This window comes from Maylandia zebra, linkage group LG7 (assembly GCF_041146795.1).
Source record: "Maylandia zebra isolate NMK-2024a linkage group LG7, Mzebra_GT3a, whole genome shotgun sequence".
Classification (NCBI taxonomy): domain Eukaryota; kingdom Metazoa; phylum Chordata; class Actinopteri; order Cichliformes; family Cichlidae; genus Maylandia; species Maylandia zebra.
In genome coordinates, this window is record NC_135173.1 from 32,734,640 (window position 1) to 32,756,939 (window position 22,300).

A 22,300-nucleotide genomic window follows, 5' to 3' on the forward strand; every position below is an offset into this window, starting at 1 on the left:
TTTTTTCGATACAAAAAAAATGTTCATGCCTTTTTAATTTGTCATTTATTAAAATTATAAATATATATTTTAACTCAAAAGTACAGTTTTTAAATTTAACCCTAACCCTTGTGCGTGTTTTTTATTTTGACAGCGAATGCGCACCTGCGGACCACTTATGTGCAGCCCTGGTTATTTAGCTCGTCATATTGCAGCCACAGAAATTCTTTTGTCCATGAAACCATAAAGCTGCACTTTCTTTTTGCCTCATAGTCTGATTTGTCATAACTTCTCCGTTTTGTGGTAAGCTTTTCTTTGGCTGTCACTTCTTCACCCTGACCTGTCTTATTTGGCTCAGCATAACTAAAATATATATCTGTCTGTGAAGGTTCTCAGTCATCCAGGTCATCGTAGTCAAATATAAATCCTGCTGCTTTTACACACGTACTCACATAAGCTCAGCGATTCTCTGCGCGATCAACCTCTCACATGTTTAAGCTTGCTGCGGGAGATTTCACTTGTCATGTTTGCATAGTAAGCTAACGATTGATAAGACGATGTCAGAGGAATTGGTCCTAGTTAAATTTACCCTTTTTAATTTTTCATATTTATTTCCTATCTTATTCATAGCCTTTTCCTTTTTTGTTTTCTTTAGGTCACGAGCAGTTGTCCAAGCATTTCACTACATATCGTACTGTGTATGACTGTGTACGTGACAAATAAAATTTGAATTTGAATTTGAATTTGAAATTATCATCACTCACAGATCAGTGCTGTCGCTCTCTATACACAGTTCGCACGATTGCAAAGTGAAAGCAAAAAAACAAGCGCAAATTCAAACGCGACTTCAATATGTCACATATTGACAGTGGCTCACCGATGCCAATGACATAATTACCCAGCTACATTTCTGAAAGAATGCAAAAGCATTGACATATATTTTTCCTTCCTACAATAGCCCGACGGGCAGGGAAGAGATAGATTTTGGTAGCCCGACTGAAAAAATCGCTAGCCCCAGGACGTCAGGCTAGCGATATTGCAAGCCCTGTATCTGATTGAGGAATCATGCATCTTTGGAAAAGAGAGTTTATTACAGAGAAATGTCTCTTTCCAAAATAAAAGCTATACTATCCGCTTCTTCTGGGCTATATTCTCAGCAGCATAAGGAGAATCATGTGCTAACAGCTGTCTAAATGACTCGGCTAAAGTTAGTAGCATGCTTGTTGTTTTTGTCTTTGCACTAGGATGATGTCGGCGTAAATGTGCAGTCATATTCGTTGTGTTCCCACTAGTGCTTTCAGGTTAATCTCGTTGAAATGACCTTAACGCCACAACACGGCAAATCTCCGTTAACGAGCTACCGCCGATCGCCCCGTGCATGGGGCTAGACGGCCAACACGTTAACGAGCTAACTGCGCTAACACACTAGTTCCCACCCATGTAATTGAGCATTGCATGGCACATTCAACATACTGTTTTACTTTAGTCCATGACTCGCTTACCTTCAGGGTCATACGTCACATGAAAACCAAAATAATTCCAAACGCCAGATCTGAATGAGGGTGGGGGAGGTGCCCTGCGCTCTTCCTTCTGACTATGCTGTCTGTGTTGAGCGCTCAGTGGATCTGCGCTCGACAGTGCAGCCTAGGCGGAGTAGTCGAACGCAGATTCACTGAGCGCTCAACACAGACAGCATCGTCAGAAGGAAAGTTGATAAAATAAATTACAAATGTTGTATTGTTCGATACATATGCGTACCGAACCGAAAGCACTGTATCGAACGGTTCAATATCGATACGAATATCGTTGCACCCCTAATAATTACCTTGTGGCTCAATATGCAGTTAGCCTTATGGGGTGCATCCATTCAGACTGTACCTCTGTGGTGTTATAGAAATTTAAAACAAATGATCTACACATAAACATGTTGTCTTTGTGAGGTTTTAATTTGCCTTTGCAAAGGGGTCAAAACAATAATACAGAATGCAACAGCAATTTGCATCACTTTTAAGAAACAACAACAACAACAACAAGTGTAGACGAGCAACATTTTCTAATTACCACTGTCCACAGAATACATTCAGAAAATTCCATATAACATAACTTACAGTAAAGTCCAGTACATCTAGTATTAAAACATTACATAAAGACATAAAGACAAAACATGATAGTATGGATCCTTCCATTGAGCCAGGCCAGCTTTTCAATTTCCCGTGACACGGGACAAAAAATACGTTTCTGAGAGTCGTTTTCAAACTCTGTCTCTCAGACTCCACTGCAGCAAGAAAACACTTGGAAATTCAAGTATGGAAATTTCTTACAGGAAGCCTACCTTAATTTGCTAAACTCAAACTGCTGGTGCTTCATTTTACCTTCAGATGAACCCGAGTTACAAAAGGACAGAAGAACAGAAGGCAGGATCGCAGCGAGCCAAAGATGTCCTCTTACATCCTGCTGTGAGATACACTAAAGCTTAAAAATTAAGCCCTGGAAGTCCTGATGAACAAAAAAAAATCAGCAGGTTAAATCCTATGAGAATCCAGACAGGACCGGGATTAATCCACTTACCTTGGAAATGGGATTTGTTCGGAAACAGTGAACAAAGAAGTGCCTTGATTTTGATCTCTTACCACATTTACTGACCCTAAAAACTTAGCTGTTTAGGGTCAGGGTGTGTTTATATTTATCACTTTAAAGATGAGATTTTCTAGTTTCTGAAACTATGCATATTTTGTTCTTGGCTAAAACACCCTAATCCTAACCATACACTTAAGTGGTTGGTTGGTGATGTGGTGAAGGCTGCAACCTTCGTTATAACTCAGTGCAGAATCACAAGTGGGTAGGAGGAGTACCGAAAGCTACCGACTACACCAAATTGGGAAAATCCACACAGTCCCAGATTTTTCTGGTTTGTGAATTAAAAGTCCACCTTAAATACAAATAAATACATAAAAATAAAAGGATTATATATATTAGATTTACTTTTCTAGCATTTAAAAGAGCAACTCTTAAGTCTGTGATTTATTACCTTTATTAGTTTGGTGCAGCATGAAAACTAAAGAAGAAACAAGGTTGTGAGATGAGAACATGGTAATAACATGATGTGAGAACACGCCTCTTGGCCTGTTGGGTACAAATAATAACTGAGTGTGTTTGTGCAGTGAACTGAGCTGAAGGTCTGGGAAAAGGATGACTTATCTAATAATTAGCTTCGAAAACGCATTAAAGGGACAGTTTATCTTTGTTTCAACATTTCAGAGGAGAATAGCGCTGAATATATTTGTCGTCGTTCCTCAAAGGTGTTGTGTGTCTTTGTCTGCATGCAGTGAATAGCTCGTGACTGCGCGTGTGTCCTCCTTGTTGTGATGCGAGGTGTGCCAGTGTTTCATCTGATTTGCTGACAGCCTCCTTGGGCGACGTGCCTGTGAAAATATTAAAGGATCAACGCTTCTGCTCAGTGATTATCTCCGTGATCCCTCGCTCTTTACTCGCCTCTGCGACCAGCACACACAAAAAGAAAATCTGCTGCGTGGACATTTCTCCCGCTGCTTCTTCTTTTCTTTGCTCGTGTTCACCGCGTGCGGTTTTCTGCTGATGATGCTTGTTTTACGTTTCCGATTCTTGTGGTTTCTTTCTTTTTTTTTTCAAAATCATGAAGTTGCACAGCTTTACATCTTATTTATTATCCATGTGTATACTTTTGAACCTCACAGATGGGATCCTAGTACAGGGAACACTTGCTGAATTAAATATGTAAATATGTAAACGGGTAGACAAACGGGCAGTTTGTTGTGTAACTTAAACTGTTATTGAGGCAGTTTTTGTATCAGCTGAATCTGGGTTCAGTACAGGTCAGTCACCTCAAGGTGCTTTATATTGTAAGGTAAATACCCTGTATTATTCTAAAGAAGCACACAGTGTATAAATTATGTAATTCTGTATGTAAAACTGTATTTTCATAAGTTTTCCGACTCATAAAGACCTCCCTCATGGCTGTTCATGCTACACTAAAGTAAATAAAAAACAAGTGAACAATTAAATTACACAAAGTTCCTGTTTTTCACTAACTACAATAGAAATGTGGGATTCATATTAACATATTCCACTAATAAACAAAGATTTTCAGTTTTAGAACAGGACAGGAGAGTCTGCACAACGAGCTGACGGCATGTTTTCTGTCTTTTTATACATTTCTTACAATTGAAGAGTCATGCTGACAGATGTACAGATTTACTACAGAAGTATTTTTTTTAATTTTGACATTAAATGTGTAATTTAACTTCTATACATTGACATAAAGGGCAGTTCCACTGGTTTGGCGCTCTTAAGGTCAAAGTGACATCCCTGCTCTTGGTGGTACTTGGAAGGAAAAGCAGCCTTTTTAACAGGCTGGTTGGGTATTGAGGGCAATGAGAAAAGAAAGGCTGATTTTAGTGAATTTAAAAATATGGTGGTACTTGGTGCCAGGTGAGCACCATCAACCATCTCTGACGAATGTTTCCAGGGCACCTTATTTAGACTTTAAGGCAGTTCTGGAAGTAAGAGGTCTGACCTACAAGCAAAATGTACCAAAGAAAGGGTCTTAATTATTAAATTAATTTAAGCTGTAGATACGGTATAGTTTATAAAGTCAAGCTAGAATGAGCTGTAATCTGCAAAGGGTCACACAAGTTTGAAAAACTTGTGAATCTTAGAATATTCATGCTCTGATCACCTTAATTCACTTTCAGGGGGAAACGGCTCGGCTGTTTCTTATTTCACGACGAGCAGCAGATGTGAAATAACTTCATGCCTATTCAAAGATAAGGAGTAAAAGATGATTACAAAATATTTCACGTTAGAGGTGCATATTGGTGTGTGTCAGTGCCACTGGCGGATGATGGTGATTATGATAATGATGTAACTTCCTGTCTACTAAAGGAAATAGTCTGGTTCTGGGTCTAGTCACTCTGAGTCAGATTTGCTTTCACCCTGAGGGGGTGCCCGAGGATGAACACAAGCCTGACCCAGTATAGATGTCGTGTGTGTACGTGTGTGTGTGTGTGTGTGTACGTGTGTGTGTGTACGTGTGTACGTGTGTACGTGTGTGTTCCTTCAGGCCCTTAGGTTTTCTTAGATGAAAGCTTGTGTTGGATATCAGACCACTAAACGCCTTTGCCAGTGGATGAAACACAACGCGACTTCTTCTGGTTTGTCCATCAAAGGAGCACATTCACACTGTTTTCTTGGAGATGCATCTGGGTTTCAAATCAGCTTGGTGGAAAACTGCATGAGCTCATCAAGGTTAGGCCTCAAATAAAGAAATGTCAATGTGGAAGCAGAATTAGGTTATAAACGAGAGATGATTTCTCAAAATGCATTCAATCTTTTTCATCTAAATTGTTGATTTTTTTCCACTAAACTAAATGATCTTGTACAGACTTTCTGCATACAGATGCTTACCTGACAGTTATTTACAAGCTTTTTTTTTTTTTTTTTAAATTAAGCCTAGTCTCATAGCATAAACTAAAATATTTTAGGAGACCTTGTATGTTTTAAGGAATCCCTTGCAGGGACTTATCACCCTGGAAAGCAAGAAAAAAAAAACAAACATAAAAATTCAGATGATTCACGTGTCTTTTAAGAAACCATTTTATTGCACCAGCCTAACTGAGACCTTTTATATTTCCAACCAAGAACCATTTTCCCTTTTCTTGTGTTGTGTTTACAGGTAGGAATACAACCGAAAGGAGCTTTTTATTTAAGCTTGTTTTTTGTACCTCTCCATACTGATGCTAGGTGTATTCAACCTTGGAGAAATCCAATAGTTGCTTTCTAATTAGTGTCAGGTCCTCAGCTGAGATGTCATCCAAGGAACTCCTCCCAAGAGCAAAGAAAGAAACAAAAGCAGAACCTTTGACTTTAGCTTATGCTTCTTATAGCTTACCTTTACTGACACATTTTTCTCAATAAGCTGGTTACTCATTGGCATGTAAATGATTACTGATTAGCTGTTCACATCTGTCCTCAGAACCAGCTAATCTTGCAGGACCAAGGACAGCAGTCACATCAATCAGCAATCATATAAACATGAAGAACTCTCTAAATAATGCATCTATCATAGTTTAAAAAGTTCCAATGGTTTACATGCTAATACAATTAAAATGAGGGCATTTGTTTCATTGCCAGGGCAGCATGTTGGTTAGCACTGTTGCCTTGCAGCAAGAAGGTCTTGAGTTCAATTCCACCATCAGGCCGGGGTCTTTCTGTGTGGAATTCGCATGTTCTCCCCGTGTTTGTGTGGGTTCTCTCCGGGTACTCTGGCTTCATCCCACAATCCAAAGACATGCAGTTAGTGGGGATAGGTTAATTGGAAACTTTAAATTGCCCATAGGTGCACGGCGCACTGGCAAGCTGTCAATGGTCTACCCTGCCTCTCACGCTAAGACAGCTGTGATAGGCTCCAGTCCCCCCACCCTGTGACTCTGAAAAGAAAAGCAGAAGAGAGGGGATAGATTATTTTATTTCCTGCCCACTTATGGAAGCCAATAATTCACACTTTTCTGGTTCAACACAACCACCCATGATCCATCCATGCACAAAATTACTGTAAGGAAATTATTTATCCCGTTTTGTGCAGAATCCTCCTTCACTACCTTTGTGAAAAAATAGAACACAATGAATGCTAAAAATGCTCTTTTGGCTGACTGGTTAACAAGCAGATGATTGCTGTTGTTTTCACATGGCATCCTTATAAAATGACACGTGGCCAAATTGTGTGTGTCTTAGAATGTATTAGACTATGTTTGACCTTTACCCTCTCCTTTTCTCCTTTTCTTTTCTCTTTCAGAACCTGGCGTCAGCAGGAACCTCCAGTTCCTTCAGAGCCCGACCCGAGTAACAGCTCTGCTGGGATCAGATGCGGTGCTTGAGTGTTCAGCCTCTGGTTACCCAACTCCGAGCATCCAGTGGAGGACAGGAGAGGAACTGATTCAGAGCTGGTCTGTCTGCTTTACTGTGTTAATCCATGTTTAAACCACCAACAGCACACATCTTATTTTACCCACACTGATCCCAGTATGGCCCAGTGATTGCTATGCCCTGGTGGTAAATGTTTGAATGATTATGCGTATTCATAGCATTATATTTTTACATTCCTTTGCAGAAAAGAGTTATTACAACATATTAGCGATTCACTAACACTGGAATTCCCAGCTTCTACCGTTCTACCTTTAAAAGCCGGAGAGCAGTCAAGTCAAGAAGGCTTCTACCTGAGACCCCCGCGGAGTCATCATTTTGCGTTTCTACCTTTAAAAGCCGGAGAGCAGTCAAATGCTGGAAGTGGAAGCTAAATTGGCTAGTCATTCATATGTATATTGGGTCGTTACCTAGGAATTCTGGAGGGAGGGGATTGGGGGAGAAATCAACACACATGAGTCTAGGTCCTTTGTTGCTGACATTTATTGATAAAAACAGTAGTTTCATTTCATGTTATTTCCTTTTTCATTTCAAGCAAGGAAGTGGATGTAGTTAGTAAGTAAGATATTTCAGACATTATTCTGACACAGAGGAGGAGATACTGGAATTATAATTAGTATCTATGCATGCATTTGTGATTTTGTTTGACCTTCCCATTGCTCACAATTTGAATTTGTTCACACTGCAGATGAGTGTCTCAGTCCCCAAACAAGCTCTCTTTTTCGGTGGAGAAGCAGTCTCCTCATCCGCAGTGAGTGTGGAGAAATCAACACACATGAGTCTAGGTCCTTTGTTGCTGACATTTATTGATAAAAACAGTAGTTTCATTTCATGTTATTTCCTTTTTCATTTCAAGCAAGGAAGTGGATGTAGTTAGTAAGTAAGATATTTCAGACATTATTCTGACACAGAGGAGGAGATACTGGAATTATAATTAGTATCTATGCATGCATTTGTGATTTTGTTTGACCTTCCCATTGCTTACAGTACAAAAAACCAACCATTTGTACACATATGTACTAATAATAATAAAAAGTGAGTGCAACACTGCAACCCATCACCCCGTCGTTCAGTGGTCGTTGATCAGTGGTCCATTGTGGCACCATTCAGAGCACTGGTACAATAGTACCAGCAAGATATGGGAAGACATTGCAAATGTACTTGGATTTTAGGTTGCAAGCCACCCAAAACTTGATCCCAAACTTGTCAGGTTTACTTGCAATATACTGCAGGAAACCCGTCACCCCGTCGTTCTGTGGTCCATTGTGGCACCACTGATCAACGACCACTGAACGACGGGGGTGTGACCCCGCTGATCAGTGTGACCTGACCCCACTGATCAATTGTGATCAAGGGTATATATATGATACAATCTCACTGCACTTAGCCTAACCCTTCATTGCCCTGAAGAATCCTGTGGTGTACGGACCTCCTCTCCAAGGAAAGAAAATGCAGAGAAGACTCACCACCCAGCAGGCGTTGGAAATGATCCTGGCGGAAGTCGACCCTTGTGACTCGGATGGAGAAGACCTAGAAGTTCAGCCGGATTCGGACTCAGAGCTGTCTGATCAGTCTTCCGGTTAGTTTCATTTCATGTTATTTCCTTTTTCATTTCAAGCAAGGAAGTGGATGTAGTTAGTAAGTAAGATATTTCAGACATTATTCTGACACAGAGGAGGAGATACTGGAATTATAATTAGTATCTATGCATGCATTTGTGATTTTGTTTGACCTTCCCATTGCTCACAATTTGAATTTGTTCACACTGCAGATGAGGAGACTGCTTCTGCACCTAAAAAGAGAGCTTGTTTGGGGACTGAGACAGCGAAAGATGGCACAGTGTGGCGTGAAGAACATGTGGGGACCCGTCTCCCTTTCACCCCTATAGAACCGTACGCTGCAGATGGAGAGCCAACGGCTAAGGCCAGGAGAAGTATCTTGAGTCGCCTTCAGAGCTTCCTGTGTTTCATCACTCTTGACATGCTTCGTAGCATTCAAGAATGGACTATTCAACATGCACAGCAAACGGAGCATGTTTGTTGGTTCATGGACCTCCCTGAACTAATGGCATTTATTGCTATTGTCATCTTGCGGGGGGTTTACAGGGTTCCATCTGTAAATGACTGCTGGTCAGCAAACCTGGGAAACCCACAGATAATTGGAACTATGGCACGAAACCGCTTCCAAGACATCATGCAACACCTACGCTTTGATGACAAGTCCACCCGCTGTGATCGAGCAAAGACTGATAAGTTCGCAGCAATTTCCAGTGTGTGGGGATCATTTGTCACCAACTGCATCACGTGCTACAACCCTGGTCTACATATCACCATCAATGAACAGCTTTTCCCATCAAAAACTCGGTGCAGTTTCCTGCAGTATATTGCCAGTAAACCGGACAAGTTTGGGATCAAGTTTTGGGTGGCTTGCGACCTAAAATCCAAGTACATTTGCAATGTCTTCCCATATCTTGGCAAGGACCCCAATCGTCCCACTGGGGAGAGACTTTCCGAAAATGTAGTTATGAGGCTGATGGAACCATTCCTGGACAAGGGCAGAAATGTTACCACTGACAATTTTTTCACATCGCTTTCACTTGCGCAAAAACTTCTTAGACGGAAAACCACCATCCTCGGCACAGTCAACAAGATTCGCAGGGAAATTCCTCAATCCACTAGACAGACAGATCGCAATGAATTCACCACTCAGGTATGTTGCAGGTCTTTTGTGGTTCTATGTTTATGTGTTTCATTGTGTGTAAAAGGGCTATGGAATTAACAATTTATCTTATTTCTTAGGTGTTTTCAACCTCTGCTGCCACGCTGACGGCGTATGCGGCCAAACGGAAGAAGACAGTATATATTCTTAGCAGCATGCACAGCGTGGTTCAGACCGAAAACACTACCAAAAGGAAGCCAAACACTGTCACCCTTTACAACAAGACAAAGTGTGGCGTGGATGTGATGGACCAGATGGTTCGGGAGTACACTGTCCGCAAAGGAACACGGCGCTGGCCAGTTGCCGTGTTTTATAACATGATTGACATGGCAGCACTGAATGCACATGTGCTGTATCAAGAATGCACCGGGACGAAGGAAAGACGGGTGGACTTCCTGGTAGCCCTTGCAACCGAATTGGCTCACTCTCATGTAGCTGCGAAGAAGGAAAGAAAAGAACAGTTGCTTCGGACACAACCCTCCACACCGAGCCCTGGAAAAAGGGCCACGTGTCAGGTCAAACACAGATGCAAAAAAAATCAGGCCACTGTGCGATGTGTTCACTGCTACAGGTACACATGTGGTAAATGCAGGCGACAGATACCGTGGCAGTGCCAGGATTGTGAGTGATTGCTGAAAATGTTGTAATGTACTCACTCAATTTTTGTTATTATTTGTAAACATGTGTACAAACGGTTGGTTTTTTTTCTATTTTCATCAATAAATGTCAGCAACAAAGGACCTACATGTGTGTTGAGTTCTCCCTAAGATGGCATACTGAAACACTCCAAGTGTTTGCAAGTAAACCTGACAAGTTTGGGATCAAGTTTTGGGTGGCTTGCAACCTAAAATCCAAGTACATTTGCAATGTCTTCCCATATCTTGCTGGTACTATTGTACCAGTGCTCTGAATGGTGCCACAATGGACCACTGATCAACGACCACTGAACGACGGGGTGACGGGTTGCAGTGTTGCACTCACTTTTTATTATTATTAGTACATATGTGTACAAATGGTTGGTTTTTTGTACTGTAAGCAATGGGAAGGTCAAACAAAATCACAAATGCATGCATAGATACTAATTATAATTCCAGTATCTCCTCCTCTGTGTCAGAATAATGTCTGAAATATCTTACTTACTAACTACATCCACTTCCTTGCTTGAAATGAAAAAGGAAATAACATGAAATGAAACTACTGTTTTTATCAATAAATGTCAGCAACAAAGGACCTAGACTCATGTGTGTTGATTTCTCCACACTCACTGCGGATGAGGAGACTGCTTCTCCACCGAAAAAGAGAGCTTGTTTGGGGACTGAGACACTCATCTGCAGTGTGAACAAATTCAAATTGTGAGCAATGGGAAGGTCAAACAAAATCACAAATGCATGCATAGATACTAATTATAATTCCAGTATCTCCTCCTCTGTGTCAGAATAATGTCTGAAATATCTTACTTACTAACTACATCCACTTCCTTGCTTGAAATGAAAAAGGAAATAACATGAAATGAAACTACTGTTTTTATCAATAAATGTCAGCAACAAAGGACCTAGACTCATGTGTGTTGATTTCTCCCCCAATCCCCTCCCTCCAGAATTCCTAGGTAACGACCCAATATACATATGAATGACTAGCCAATTTAGCTTCCACTTCCAGCATTTGACTGCTCTCCGGCTTTTAAAGGTAGAAACGCAAAATGATGACTCCGCGGGGGTCTAAGGTACTACCCCGAAATGACTGCTCTCCGGGGGTGTAAGTGCTAATACACTGAATTACCTTTTTTTAGTATGACCAATAGACAGCTGTAGTAAAACTAAAGTTTTGGACTCTTTATGTAAAAATAAATAACCTGAAACAACCTTTTGTACAGTCTTCACTGACCCTACTTGCCCAACTTGGCTCCTAGAAATTTCACCAAATAAATTGGAAGAGATAACAGAAGTTTTTATTTATATTCATATTCCATAATTCTTCTTTAACACTGTTTGTCCCCTCTCATTTTCACCCACTCTTTGTCTCATCTCTGTGTGTGTAGTCAGTCCTTGTCTCTGTTTTTGTTTACCTTTGGTCTGTGTCTAGTTTGTAGTGGCATGCCTAGCTCTTACTCAGCACAATTATAGGAACCCATATGAGCAAGCACTTTGGTGACAATGGGGAGGAAAAGCTTTTAAAAGGAAGAAACCTCCAGAATAACCACACTCGGGCCATCTACCACGACTGGTTTGGGTGGGGGGAGGAAGACAGGACCAAGACATGCTTTGGAAGTGAGCCAGAGATTAATGATGACTAATCATTAAATGCAGAGTGGTGTATAGACAATAGAATATGCTTTTATTGACATTGTACAACAAAAATTTGGGTGTTCCACACAAACGGTGCAGGAATAAATATAAATATTAGGACAGCAAGAATAAATAACAGACAAGGAGAGTACATACAAGCAAGTGGAATATATACAAAACAGGAAGAAGGCACATAATGTAAAAGGCACATTAGAGGACACGTCGCAAAGTGCTTGAAAGGGTTTTGTCTGAGTAGAGTCTGTGTGCGAGTGGTCTGAGTGATGAGGGTTGCTCAGACCATGGCTCATGGCTTGGTGGGGTTTGTTTGTTTGCTGTCCTGGCCAAGAGGATGAAGCTGTTTGTGAGTCTGATCGTGTAGGACCTGGTCCAGAGGGCATTGGGTCATTCAGGTGGGGGGGGGTGCAGTTGGTCGCCTGTGATGGTCTTGATTTTTCTGAGACAGGAGGATCTGACAACGGCATCCAGGGATGGCAGTCAATGATTTTTTTGGCAGTATTAATGACCCTCTGCACAGCCTTCCTTTTCTCAGTAGCGTACCTGCGTACCAAACACCCAGGCAGTACGAGAGCTTACTGTCCACTGAGGAGAGGTAGAATTTCTGGAGCAGCTTGCCATGCATTCATGTGTGGCTGGCAGTTTGCAGATGGAGATGGAAACTGAACTCGAACAGCTTATATTGCTGGAGCTTCAGAAAACCAAAATGCACAATCACAGAAACTGCAGACTAACACAGACATGAGGCGAAACAAAAATGGAACAGAGGAACAATGAGGACGTAAATACAGATGAGAGGATAGGAAACGGGTGGAGACACAGCTGCAACAAATCCAACTAATGAAAGAGGGGAAGCAAAACTGAACAAACACACATGGGATGAGGAACTGTCAAAATAAAACAGGAAGTGACATGCACACTGAGACAGACATGAGCTCTACATTAGGACAGCGAATAATCAGACATGGAAGCACATGACAGACAGAAGAGACAAAACACAGACTGGACACGAAAAAGGGAACAGGCATGAAAGCAAGCAATAACCAAAAGCTAAAACTCAGAGGCTCTTAAAAACTGAACATAACCATCTCTTTATTCCAGAGGATAAGAAAAGTCCAAACATACTCAAAAACCATGACACAGCTTCTCGGGCAGGTTAGGTACTGCTGGGCCTTCTTTATTAGGGTGATGATGTTGTGGCTCCAGGTGAGGTGTATGGAGAACATATAGTGAATGAAAAAGGTGAGTGAAGATGCCCCCAGTAGTTTAGAGCTATTACCGCATAACTAAGGGAGGATTCAGAGTCACCTGGGTCATATAGCCCTAACAATATGCTTTATCAAAAAGGAAAGTTTTAAGCCTTATCTTAAAAGTAGAGATGGTGACTTTTCCCCAAATCCAAACAGGAAGCTTGTTTCACAGAAGAGAAACATGAAAGTTAAAGGATCTGCCTCCCATAGTATTTTTAAATACTATAGGAACCACAAACAAGCCCAGTCTGTTGGGGTTTTATAGGTAGTATAAAATCTTAAAGATAGGATGGAGCCTGATTATTTAAGAACTTGGATGTGATGAAAAGGATATAAATGATTTATATCTTAGTTTTGTAATGTTTGGTTATCATCATTTGTGGTCCCCATCATGTTTCTCTTTCTCACTGTCTCTGTGGTTGTCTGGTCCTGTTAGTTTTATCAGGTGACTCTTGTGTCCTCTCTCAGTCATGTCTCTGTGTTTATGCTTTTGCTACATAGAGTTTGCATGTTTTGAGTCTGGGTCTCTGTCTATAAGCTTATGTTCCCTGTCTAATTTTGTCTCATGTCCCATGTGTATTTTGTTTTGCTGTTTGTAGATTCTGTTCACCTGTGTTCTCCAGGTGTTTCCAATCTGTTCTTACCTCATGTGTGTATTTAAGTCTTCCATCTTCTTTTGTTCATAGTCATGTTGTTGTCATACTTCTCCTTGCGTGTGATCTGTATTATCAGTATTGGAAACTAGTAAGTTTTTGATTTGTGTCAGAGTTTTGGTAATTTTGTATCTCCCTCATTAAAATCCAGCAATAAAACTGTTTTATGTTCAGTCCTGTGTTCTGCAATTGGGTCCACAGTTTGCCAGCCACACACTGACTCATGCCAGAAAGTGTGTGGCCAGTCTTCTCTGACCTCCAACCTTAACAAATCATTTTTAAAGAATTTTTACTCAATATGTATTTTTGCTTTTATGGACCATTATCTGTAAACTGTAGAGATGGTTGTGTTGGAAAATCCCAGTAGATTATTGGTTTTTGAAATATTCAGACCAGGCTGTTTGGCTTAATGAACCATGCCAAGTTCAAAGTCACTTAAATCCCCTTCCTTCCCATTTCCAATGCTCTGTTTGTACTTTATCACATTGTCTTGACCATGTCTACATGCCTAAATGCACTGAGCTGCAGCAATGGGTCAGATAGTTGCGTAGATCAGTTGCATGGGCGACAAGTATATATAGAAATAACTTATTATTAAGGTAACAAAGCTAGGCTGATCGTTCCTCTATGCAAGTAACAAAGAAGCAATAATGAAATGCAAAAACTCTTTCCTCCCTTTTAGGAACAAGAAGTACTCTCTACTGGCGGGCAGCAACTTGATCATCAGAAGCGTCACTGACGACGACTCTGGCAGTTACAGCTGTACAGCCTCCAACAAGAACCACAACATCACTGCATACGCTGAGCTCAGTGTACTAGGTGAGGAAATAGAATTATTATATGACCCTTTCCCACCAGGCGCATGACAGTACTTACTTGGTCAAGTATCAACTTACGTCCTAACTTGGATAGAAAAACAAGAACACACAAAGGTTTCTGTGTAAAATTAAAGAGCAAAACTGTGTCACTTACCAATGCTCCTTAGGTAAAAAAGGAAAAAAAAATAACAAGAGTTGTCCCACCTCTGTGGAAATTTAAAAAATAAAAATAAAAATGAATAAGCAAACAGAATAGGGCGAAAACAGTTGGCATTGCTACATTGACAGATAACCTCCAGAATCAAATGCAGTGTTGTTGTTTTTCTGAGCTGACTGTTTGCTTCAGGAGGTTTTCATAAATAAAATATATTTGTATTTATTGTCTTACTGCTCCTCAGCAGCTCGTACATACAAACTGAAGGTGCTCAAGGATTCTGTTGATTGTTTGGTTTGAAGCAATTATTTTCAAAATTTCTTTTTTTCTGAAATCTTATTCATTTCATATCAGTGCTAGCAGTTTTTCCTGTGAAGCGATTGTGTAGAGGTAATTATGAACATCCTGGGACTGTAACTCAGCAGCTGTGGCAAACCGTTCCCCCCAAAGTTTACAGACAAAATATTTAAAAGGCTAAATGATAAACTAATATTGGTAAATATTGGTAAATATGAAAATCACCATTTGAATGTCTAGAGACTTCTGTAGTTTTTATTTTATTTATTTTTAAATTCATCGTGTATTCAGATATCCCCTGAAAAAGTTCAGGTTCAACAAGATTAAATTAGTTGTAAAAACAGATGAAACTGAGAATATGTAACAGAAGAGTTCTGAATAATGACTCTTCACTGACAGAGAAATAGCTGACCTAACTACCGGTATGCTAGAAAAGCTTTCTGGTGAAATATACAGATAAAACACTCTCTGTGTGGAGAGTAAGCAGCATTTAGCAGAAAAAGCCATTTAATAATGTTCTTATGTGATGATGTACAAATTAGCCACGTACTTTTATTGGTTAACTACGCGGAGCTGTAAATGTCTTGTTAAAAGCATACAAGTCTGCTGATAGCTACAATGTGCACAGGTCATTCAGGTAAAGCGAGAGCTACAAATAAACTGAGTTAATTTTTAATCCATGATCTAACTGAGGAATCACACCTGTGGTAAAAATTGGTTTCCCCTCATTATAAATATCAATCCCCACTAACAAAACAAAAGAAAAACTATAGACTGTGGAAAGAAGAATTGAGGTATCCACTCTGAAGTGTGGATTTTGAGAATTACACCTCTGCTAAATATTTAAATAAAAGGTCTTTCAGTTGCCAGAATCACTCCTAATGTTATAATCAAGGCTCGAGACCATCTGTTTCAGGAGAGAAGCTGGGTCTTTAGGGCTGGTAGTGTCACTTTGAAACCAAGCAGAAACCTTCCTGTATTCCAGATCAGAAAACAAACTTCTAGAAGTCTAAAACAAAATGTTCTCATCATTAATTGTGCCCTGATTTGTGTGTAATTCTCTCACAAAACCAGAAACTAATTGTTTGTGTTAAGGTCTTAGGATCACAAAACTATTTCCCAAGATAAAACTTTTATATAATTTGGGATAAATAATATTCTAAATTGTTATTTTCCTCTAATTACAGTAAAATGTCTTTGTAGCATCTTTCAAAACTTTGTTGTTTGCTTCACAGATGTAGGCTTACCCTAAAATTATACGGATATATTCACATCAAGCTTTGCGAAAGCTAAACTTCCCCAGGCTTCGTACAAGACTGAAAGCAATCTATATTTGTAGTTGAATCCCATCAGGCTGCTGCTGTGCTTTAAAGTCAGCACAATCTGTAGGGAAGTTTATCGTGCATGAAGTCTCTCAGCATCACCTCAGGAACAGCGCTGGACTGCAGGGTGAAATTTGTCCTGCGGTGACCAGAGCCAGAATTAGGTCAGTGGTCAAATGACGCCCACTGGGCTGAAAATACTTTTTTCCCCACATAAACACACATTCAAAAAAAAAAAAAAAAAAAAGCTGTCAGTGCCAGTAACAGTGAACTCATTTGTGTCACGAGCAGTTAAACATGACTGTTACAGCAATTTGTTTTTGCACCACTCGTGTTCGTGAGGAGTCAGCGAGAAGTCAGTGCCTCAGGCAGAGGAAGTGTTCGGGGGGATTTGCATGTGCGGCTTACTTAAATTAGCTTTCAGTCCTGTTTTAAAGTGCTCACCTGGACCAAGGTAAGGGAACTCAGAGCTATTTTTCCTATAGACTACTATACAATGAGCAATTCTTTGCAACCAGAGAAGTCGCCCCCTGCTGGTCAAGAATGCAGGTTTAAGGCCCATTTATATTGTCTTCACTTTTCAGACGTAACAGCTACATCAGTCTTTTCTGCTTTCTGTAGTTTGAGGAAAGGATAAATGTGAAATATTCTTTAAGTGGATTCAAGTTGCAGAAACTTTATCCCAGATGACCGTATATTCTTTTTGCACAACTTAATTGGCATTCTCATTTAGTTAAATGGCAGGGCTTTGTTTTTACAGAACTAAAGTTAGGAAGTGACAGACAGAAAAGTTTTCTTGCCACATGAAGACATTAGGTCTTCTTCAGACTAGCTGATGAACAGGTGTTTCTTTTAATGCTGTCAGTACCACAAGATTTTTCCGTACAATTAGAATCCGTGATAGCACCTCTAATGAAACACAAGCTAGTCTTATTTTTCTACAGCAGAGAAAGCTGAAATCAAACAGAAGCAGCTGTTGTTTGTTGGACTCAGGAGAAAATCTGCAAATTAACCTTCGGGTATTTTCAGTCTCCTTCCAGCTGGGCCTCTCTGCTCGTCTCTGTCCTTTCATGTCTTTGTCTCGGTGTCCCCTCGGAGTCTTTCTCTGTGCTCGCACCACATTCATATTCTGTTTACACTCCACTCTCAACGGCCACCGCCGGCAAACATCACATGATGTTTACAATAAACAGGAGAAGAGTCTGCGTCTTCAGTCTGTCACGCCTCAAATCTGATCATAAAGTGCCATGTTCTGACATGTAAACACGAGTCGTACATTTCCAAAGTGTGTATTTGTTCCTGAAATGTACCGTAACACACAATGGTCCCAGAGACTGTGTTGGTTTGTGTTGACAGAGAATTTCAGGAGGAGCCTTCATATGTAAAGGAGAGAACCCTTTTAAAAAAAGCTCTTGAATCTTTGTTTTCTTCTGCTTATGCAGCTCAGAGTTACAGAGAAATGGGTGAAAAAAAGTGTCCACATGTGTCTTTCCTCTTATAGATTTGAAATACCAATAAGCTGGATGAGCTGGCAGTGAACGGAAGGCTCTGCTCTTTTATTCTCTAATAGCTAACGTGCAGTCACTAATATATATTGATCCACTATTCCTGAAAACAAACATTTTTTTTACATAAATCTCTAAAGGCAAAGGTTAAAAAGGGATAATTTGGGGTTGAGAAGAGACGTCCCCTGATTCCCCAAAAAGAGAAGCATTTAACAAACAATAATTGCTCAAAAATAAAAGGCTTAAAGCGCACTGTTCTGCTCATTTCAGCTCCAGCTTTATTTTATTTTTGGATTTTACTAGAACAGCTGTGTATAATGCAGTTTAAAATAATGCTTATTTGTCTTTTAGTTCTATTTAATTCGATTAAATTGAATTCTATTTATATAGCACGAAATCACAGTTGCCTAAAATTGGTGTATAATTTAAAAGAAAGAAACCCCCAGCAATCAGCCAACTATCTGTGAGCAAGCACATTGTGACAGTAGGAAAGAAAACCTTTTAACAGGAACACACAGGCTCAGGGAGCGGCAGCTATCTGCCACAACTGGATGAGGATGATGGGAGTTGGACAAAAAATCATGTTCTGAACTGTTTTAGCCCCCCCACCAAGTTTTTTTTTTCCTGAGCAATTGCCACACAACACACAAGTGTAAAGCAAGTGGGTGGGGCTTGCGTGCAACTCATGGATGTAAGGCCAAGATAAGTGTATACGCAATAATCTCTGCTATACAGAGCCAGGAATATAGAAAACTGTGAAGCTGGGCATTGAAAGCTTGTACTTGTACATACACTAACATTTTAACATGTTTTGTATTGCAACAGTAAAATAATTAAAAACATATTAGACTCCCTTTAAGTCACAATAGTGGCTGCCGTCTGCCCGTCCTTTACCATGGAGTCCTTTGTACAGCTACGGTACTTTCTTGAAAATTTATTTAACTGCACTCTAATCCCTGTGCAATTAAATGTCTGAGTGGGCTAGGGTTGAATGAAAGAAAATGTTTAGCTAAGGCCGCCAGATGAAGAAATCCAATTCAGACAGATTTGAAATCAAAAGCAAACTTTAATCAAAGTTACTTGCATGCACACTAGAAAATAGCTGGATAATCAGCAATAAATCCAACATAAGATGATGAAACAGAAGAACAGCAACTTAAAACAAAAAAAGGGATACATGGAAACACTGTAAACGAGGTGATAACTCAAGTAGGTGAATAACAAAGGATAAATGCTAAAAGAAAAAGCATGACATGAACTGTACCAGAGCCTGCAGGAGGTGGGTGGGATTGATGGGGGGCATATAAAGCCCCCCACATGACTGTCACACTAGACGTTTCATCTACACCTCTGTCACTTGTTAAGCTCAGACAATAAAGAAAAATACTTTTTTTTAACCCCGTAGGCACTCAGATGTGCTTTTGAATTTTCTACCTGGAAAATAATAAAATAAATGAATATAAATCAGTCGGTAACGGCTCCACACCTGTAAGGCCAAACAGCCTGGGGCTCTGTGAATAAGCATCACTTGGGGAGTTTTGAAATAGAATTAAAATCCTTGTCCCCATCATAATGTCAGTGAGCAGAAGCCCCATTGCAGTAACTCAATTAATGATGATGTTAGCACAATGATGGAGCCTACGGCTATTATTACAAAGAACAATTATAAACAGACACATAAAAAATACTGAAAGTCAAAGCAACCATTTTAATAACTTTAAATGAGAACTACAATTACTCTACACATAATGGGCTCAGGACAATCTTCTCAGGACAACAATTATCACACCTTTGAACAAATAATTGAGCTGAACCTTTCTCCAGAGTGAACTTTGTGTCTTCTCTCTATAATGGCAGATTTTCTTTCTGCAAAGCAGTGTCAGTAACCACATGCAAGTCTTTACAGAGGGAAGAAACAAAGGATTAAGCAGATGTAAGAAGAAGGGGGAGAATAAGGAAAAAGAATTCAACTTTGTGGAGTAAAGCTGGTGCATTTCTGATGGAGGTGAAGCCTTTCTACACTTTGTGCATTTTAATCCATCTCTCCATCATTTCCCCTCTTTAAATGTTTTTTTGATTCCTTATTTCAGAGCTGAAGGCGACATGGTATTAAACTGAAGTTTCTCTTATCATGACGAGCCTCGAGCTATCTGTAAATCCACTCTCAATTTATTCATTCATCCCTCCTGTGTCTGCCTTTTATCTCCGTTTGCTTCATCTGCAAATTAAATATATTTGATAACGTGAGCAGTTTACCTACACGCTCCATTTACACACTTTCTCTGCATATTAATGGACAAAATAACATGAAGATACATACATACATACACCGGAAACATTCCTCTGAGATTTCTATACGAAATGTCGTCATCACACAGTTTCTACAGATTTGTTGGTATCGCATCCATAATGACAATCTTCCATTCCACCAAATCCCGAACGTTCTTCATTGGACCAAGAGGAACAACTGAACAGGTCTACCTAAGAGTGTGAGTGTTCTGAGGTCCTCGTGACTCACAGAAATATGGAAATGATTACAATCAAATTTCATAAATGCTTCATATTAAAGGTCTTCGAGCAGCTGAGCAGGAATGTTATCTCGCTCTTGTTGGAGGCTTTTAATGTGAAACGTCTTCAGGAGATCCTAATTTTGGCTTGAACTCTTATAAAGTGGCAGGAAAGTAAAAGTAAAGAGAAAAATGTGCTTCAAAAAGAAACTGAGGTGGCGTCATATTTAACGTTTGTTTTTTATTTTTATACACATATTCAGTCTCTTCATAACCTGCATTTAAATTTTTTGCATGGTGCCATAAATGCTGCATATACTTTTTTTATCAGCTCATTAGTGTTAAGGATTTGGAAATGAAATCTCGCTGTTTATGGCCTCTAAAACATTTTACTGAGTTCAAAAGTCCTCTGAGGACAAAGTAAACAGTTCAAGAGTGTTTATTGGTACTTCCTCTTTAAGTTTAAAATATAAGAAGTCATAAAAACCCTACATATTAATGACAAAGTTTCCCGGACATGTGAGCGACTCACTTCCCCAGTGTCTCCCCTACATTGGCATTAAACTAAGAAATATGTTGTGCTAATATGCCCCATTACACTTTGTTTTTTTGCTAAATGGAGGCAGTTAGATGCTGATGAATATCCACAGCTAGGTGAAGTATGGAGATGTGTGTGTTCTGACTCCACAGGGCAGTGACCATGATTAGATGATTAGGATAACGAATGTGTGTGTTGTTTTCCATAATAATGAGTGCAGCCCGGCTCATTAGCCACTTCCTGTTAGCAGCTTAATGAAAGCTGTGAGAAACAAAGCCAGCGCTGCAGCTATCAGTCATATTCACGGTGCTGCTGTCAGCACAGCCAGCTAATATTTCAGGAGGATGCTAATAGAAAAAAAACAAGACAAAAGCATCTTACAGGTCAGAGGAGAAATGTTTATTTTGTTATTGTAAAGATTTTATAGTGTTATCATGAGAGGTTCTTCTTGCTTTCATAGCTTTTAATGGTTGTTTTTAATTGCAGGGTATTGTTGTATTATTTTAATATTATATATGGGATTCCAGTGCTGTTACAGTATTTATGACGTAATCTGTTTTTGAAATATAAACTCATTTTCAGTAAAATGAGTGCAAAATAGAATGAACTCAATAAAACTGAAGAAAATAGCAGATATTAGCTTTGCGTTAGATTTGACTAAAAATAATCAAACGATCCCTCCAAGAATCGAATGCCGTTCTTATGGTGACTGTTGAATGCTGCCTTGTTTGATGAGTCAGGCTTCACTAAATCAGCTGAATAGCATTCGCTTACTTGCTAACACAGACAAAATATATGATCCCCCAGCATAACCAGCTGTACACAGTGAACTTCAAGCAATCTTGTTGCCTTCGAAATTGTTCCTGTTTGATGTCTTCTTGTTTTTTCTTGTTTTTTCTTTTCTTCTTATGCTTGGTTGCCTGTTTTCTTTTCTTTTCTTTTTTTTTTTTTGCCTGTCCTGTTTGGATCTTTAGTCATCAGAATTGTTGTCTGAAGGCCAAGAAAGATGCCAGGCGGATTTACTTTACCAATTGGATCATCATGGCCTTGCCATATTGGTCCATTTGATTGACCTTTATTATAATTATGTATTTATTTGATTTGATTTTCGGTTGTTACAGACATGACTGGGGGATAGGACAGGGAGAAAGAATGAAAGAAAGAGAGGGAGAGAAAGAAAAATAGAGGGGAGAAGAGATGGTGAGAAAGGGGGGAAGAAAAAAAAAGAAAAACAAACAAAACACCTGGATCACCTGTATGGAGATAAGAGAAAACAAACAAGAAAGAGCAACATAATAAATA

General features: G+C 39.7%; 1 protein-coding gene across 2 annotated transcripts in view; it reads left to right on the top strand.

Moving 5' to 3' along the window:
* The window catches only part of dcc (DCC netrin 1 receptor), a 354,092-nt gene that overhangs the window by 124,293 nt on the left and 207,499 nt on the right, over window positions 1-22,300 (top strand). For both annotated transcript variants that reach the window (XM_076886255.1, XM_076886256.1), the window contains exons 4-5: window positions 6,809-6,959; window positions 14,540-14,676. In XM_076886255.1, coding sequence (XP_076742370.1) covers window positions 6,809-6,959; window positions 14,540-14,676 — 288 coding nt within the window. The remainder of the gene's footprint in view (window positions 1-6,808; window positions 6,960-14,539; window positions 14,677-22,300) is intronic.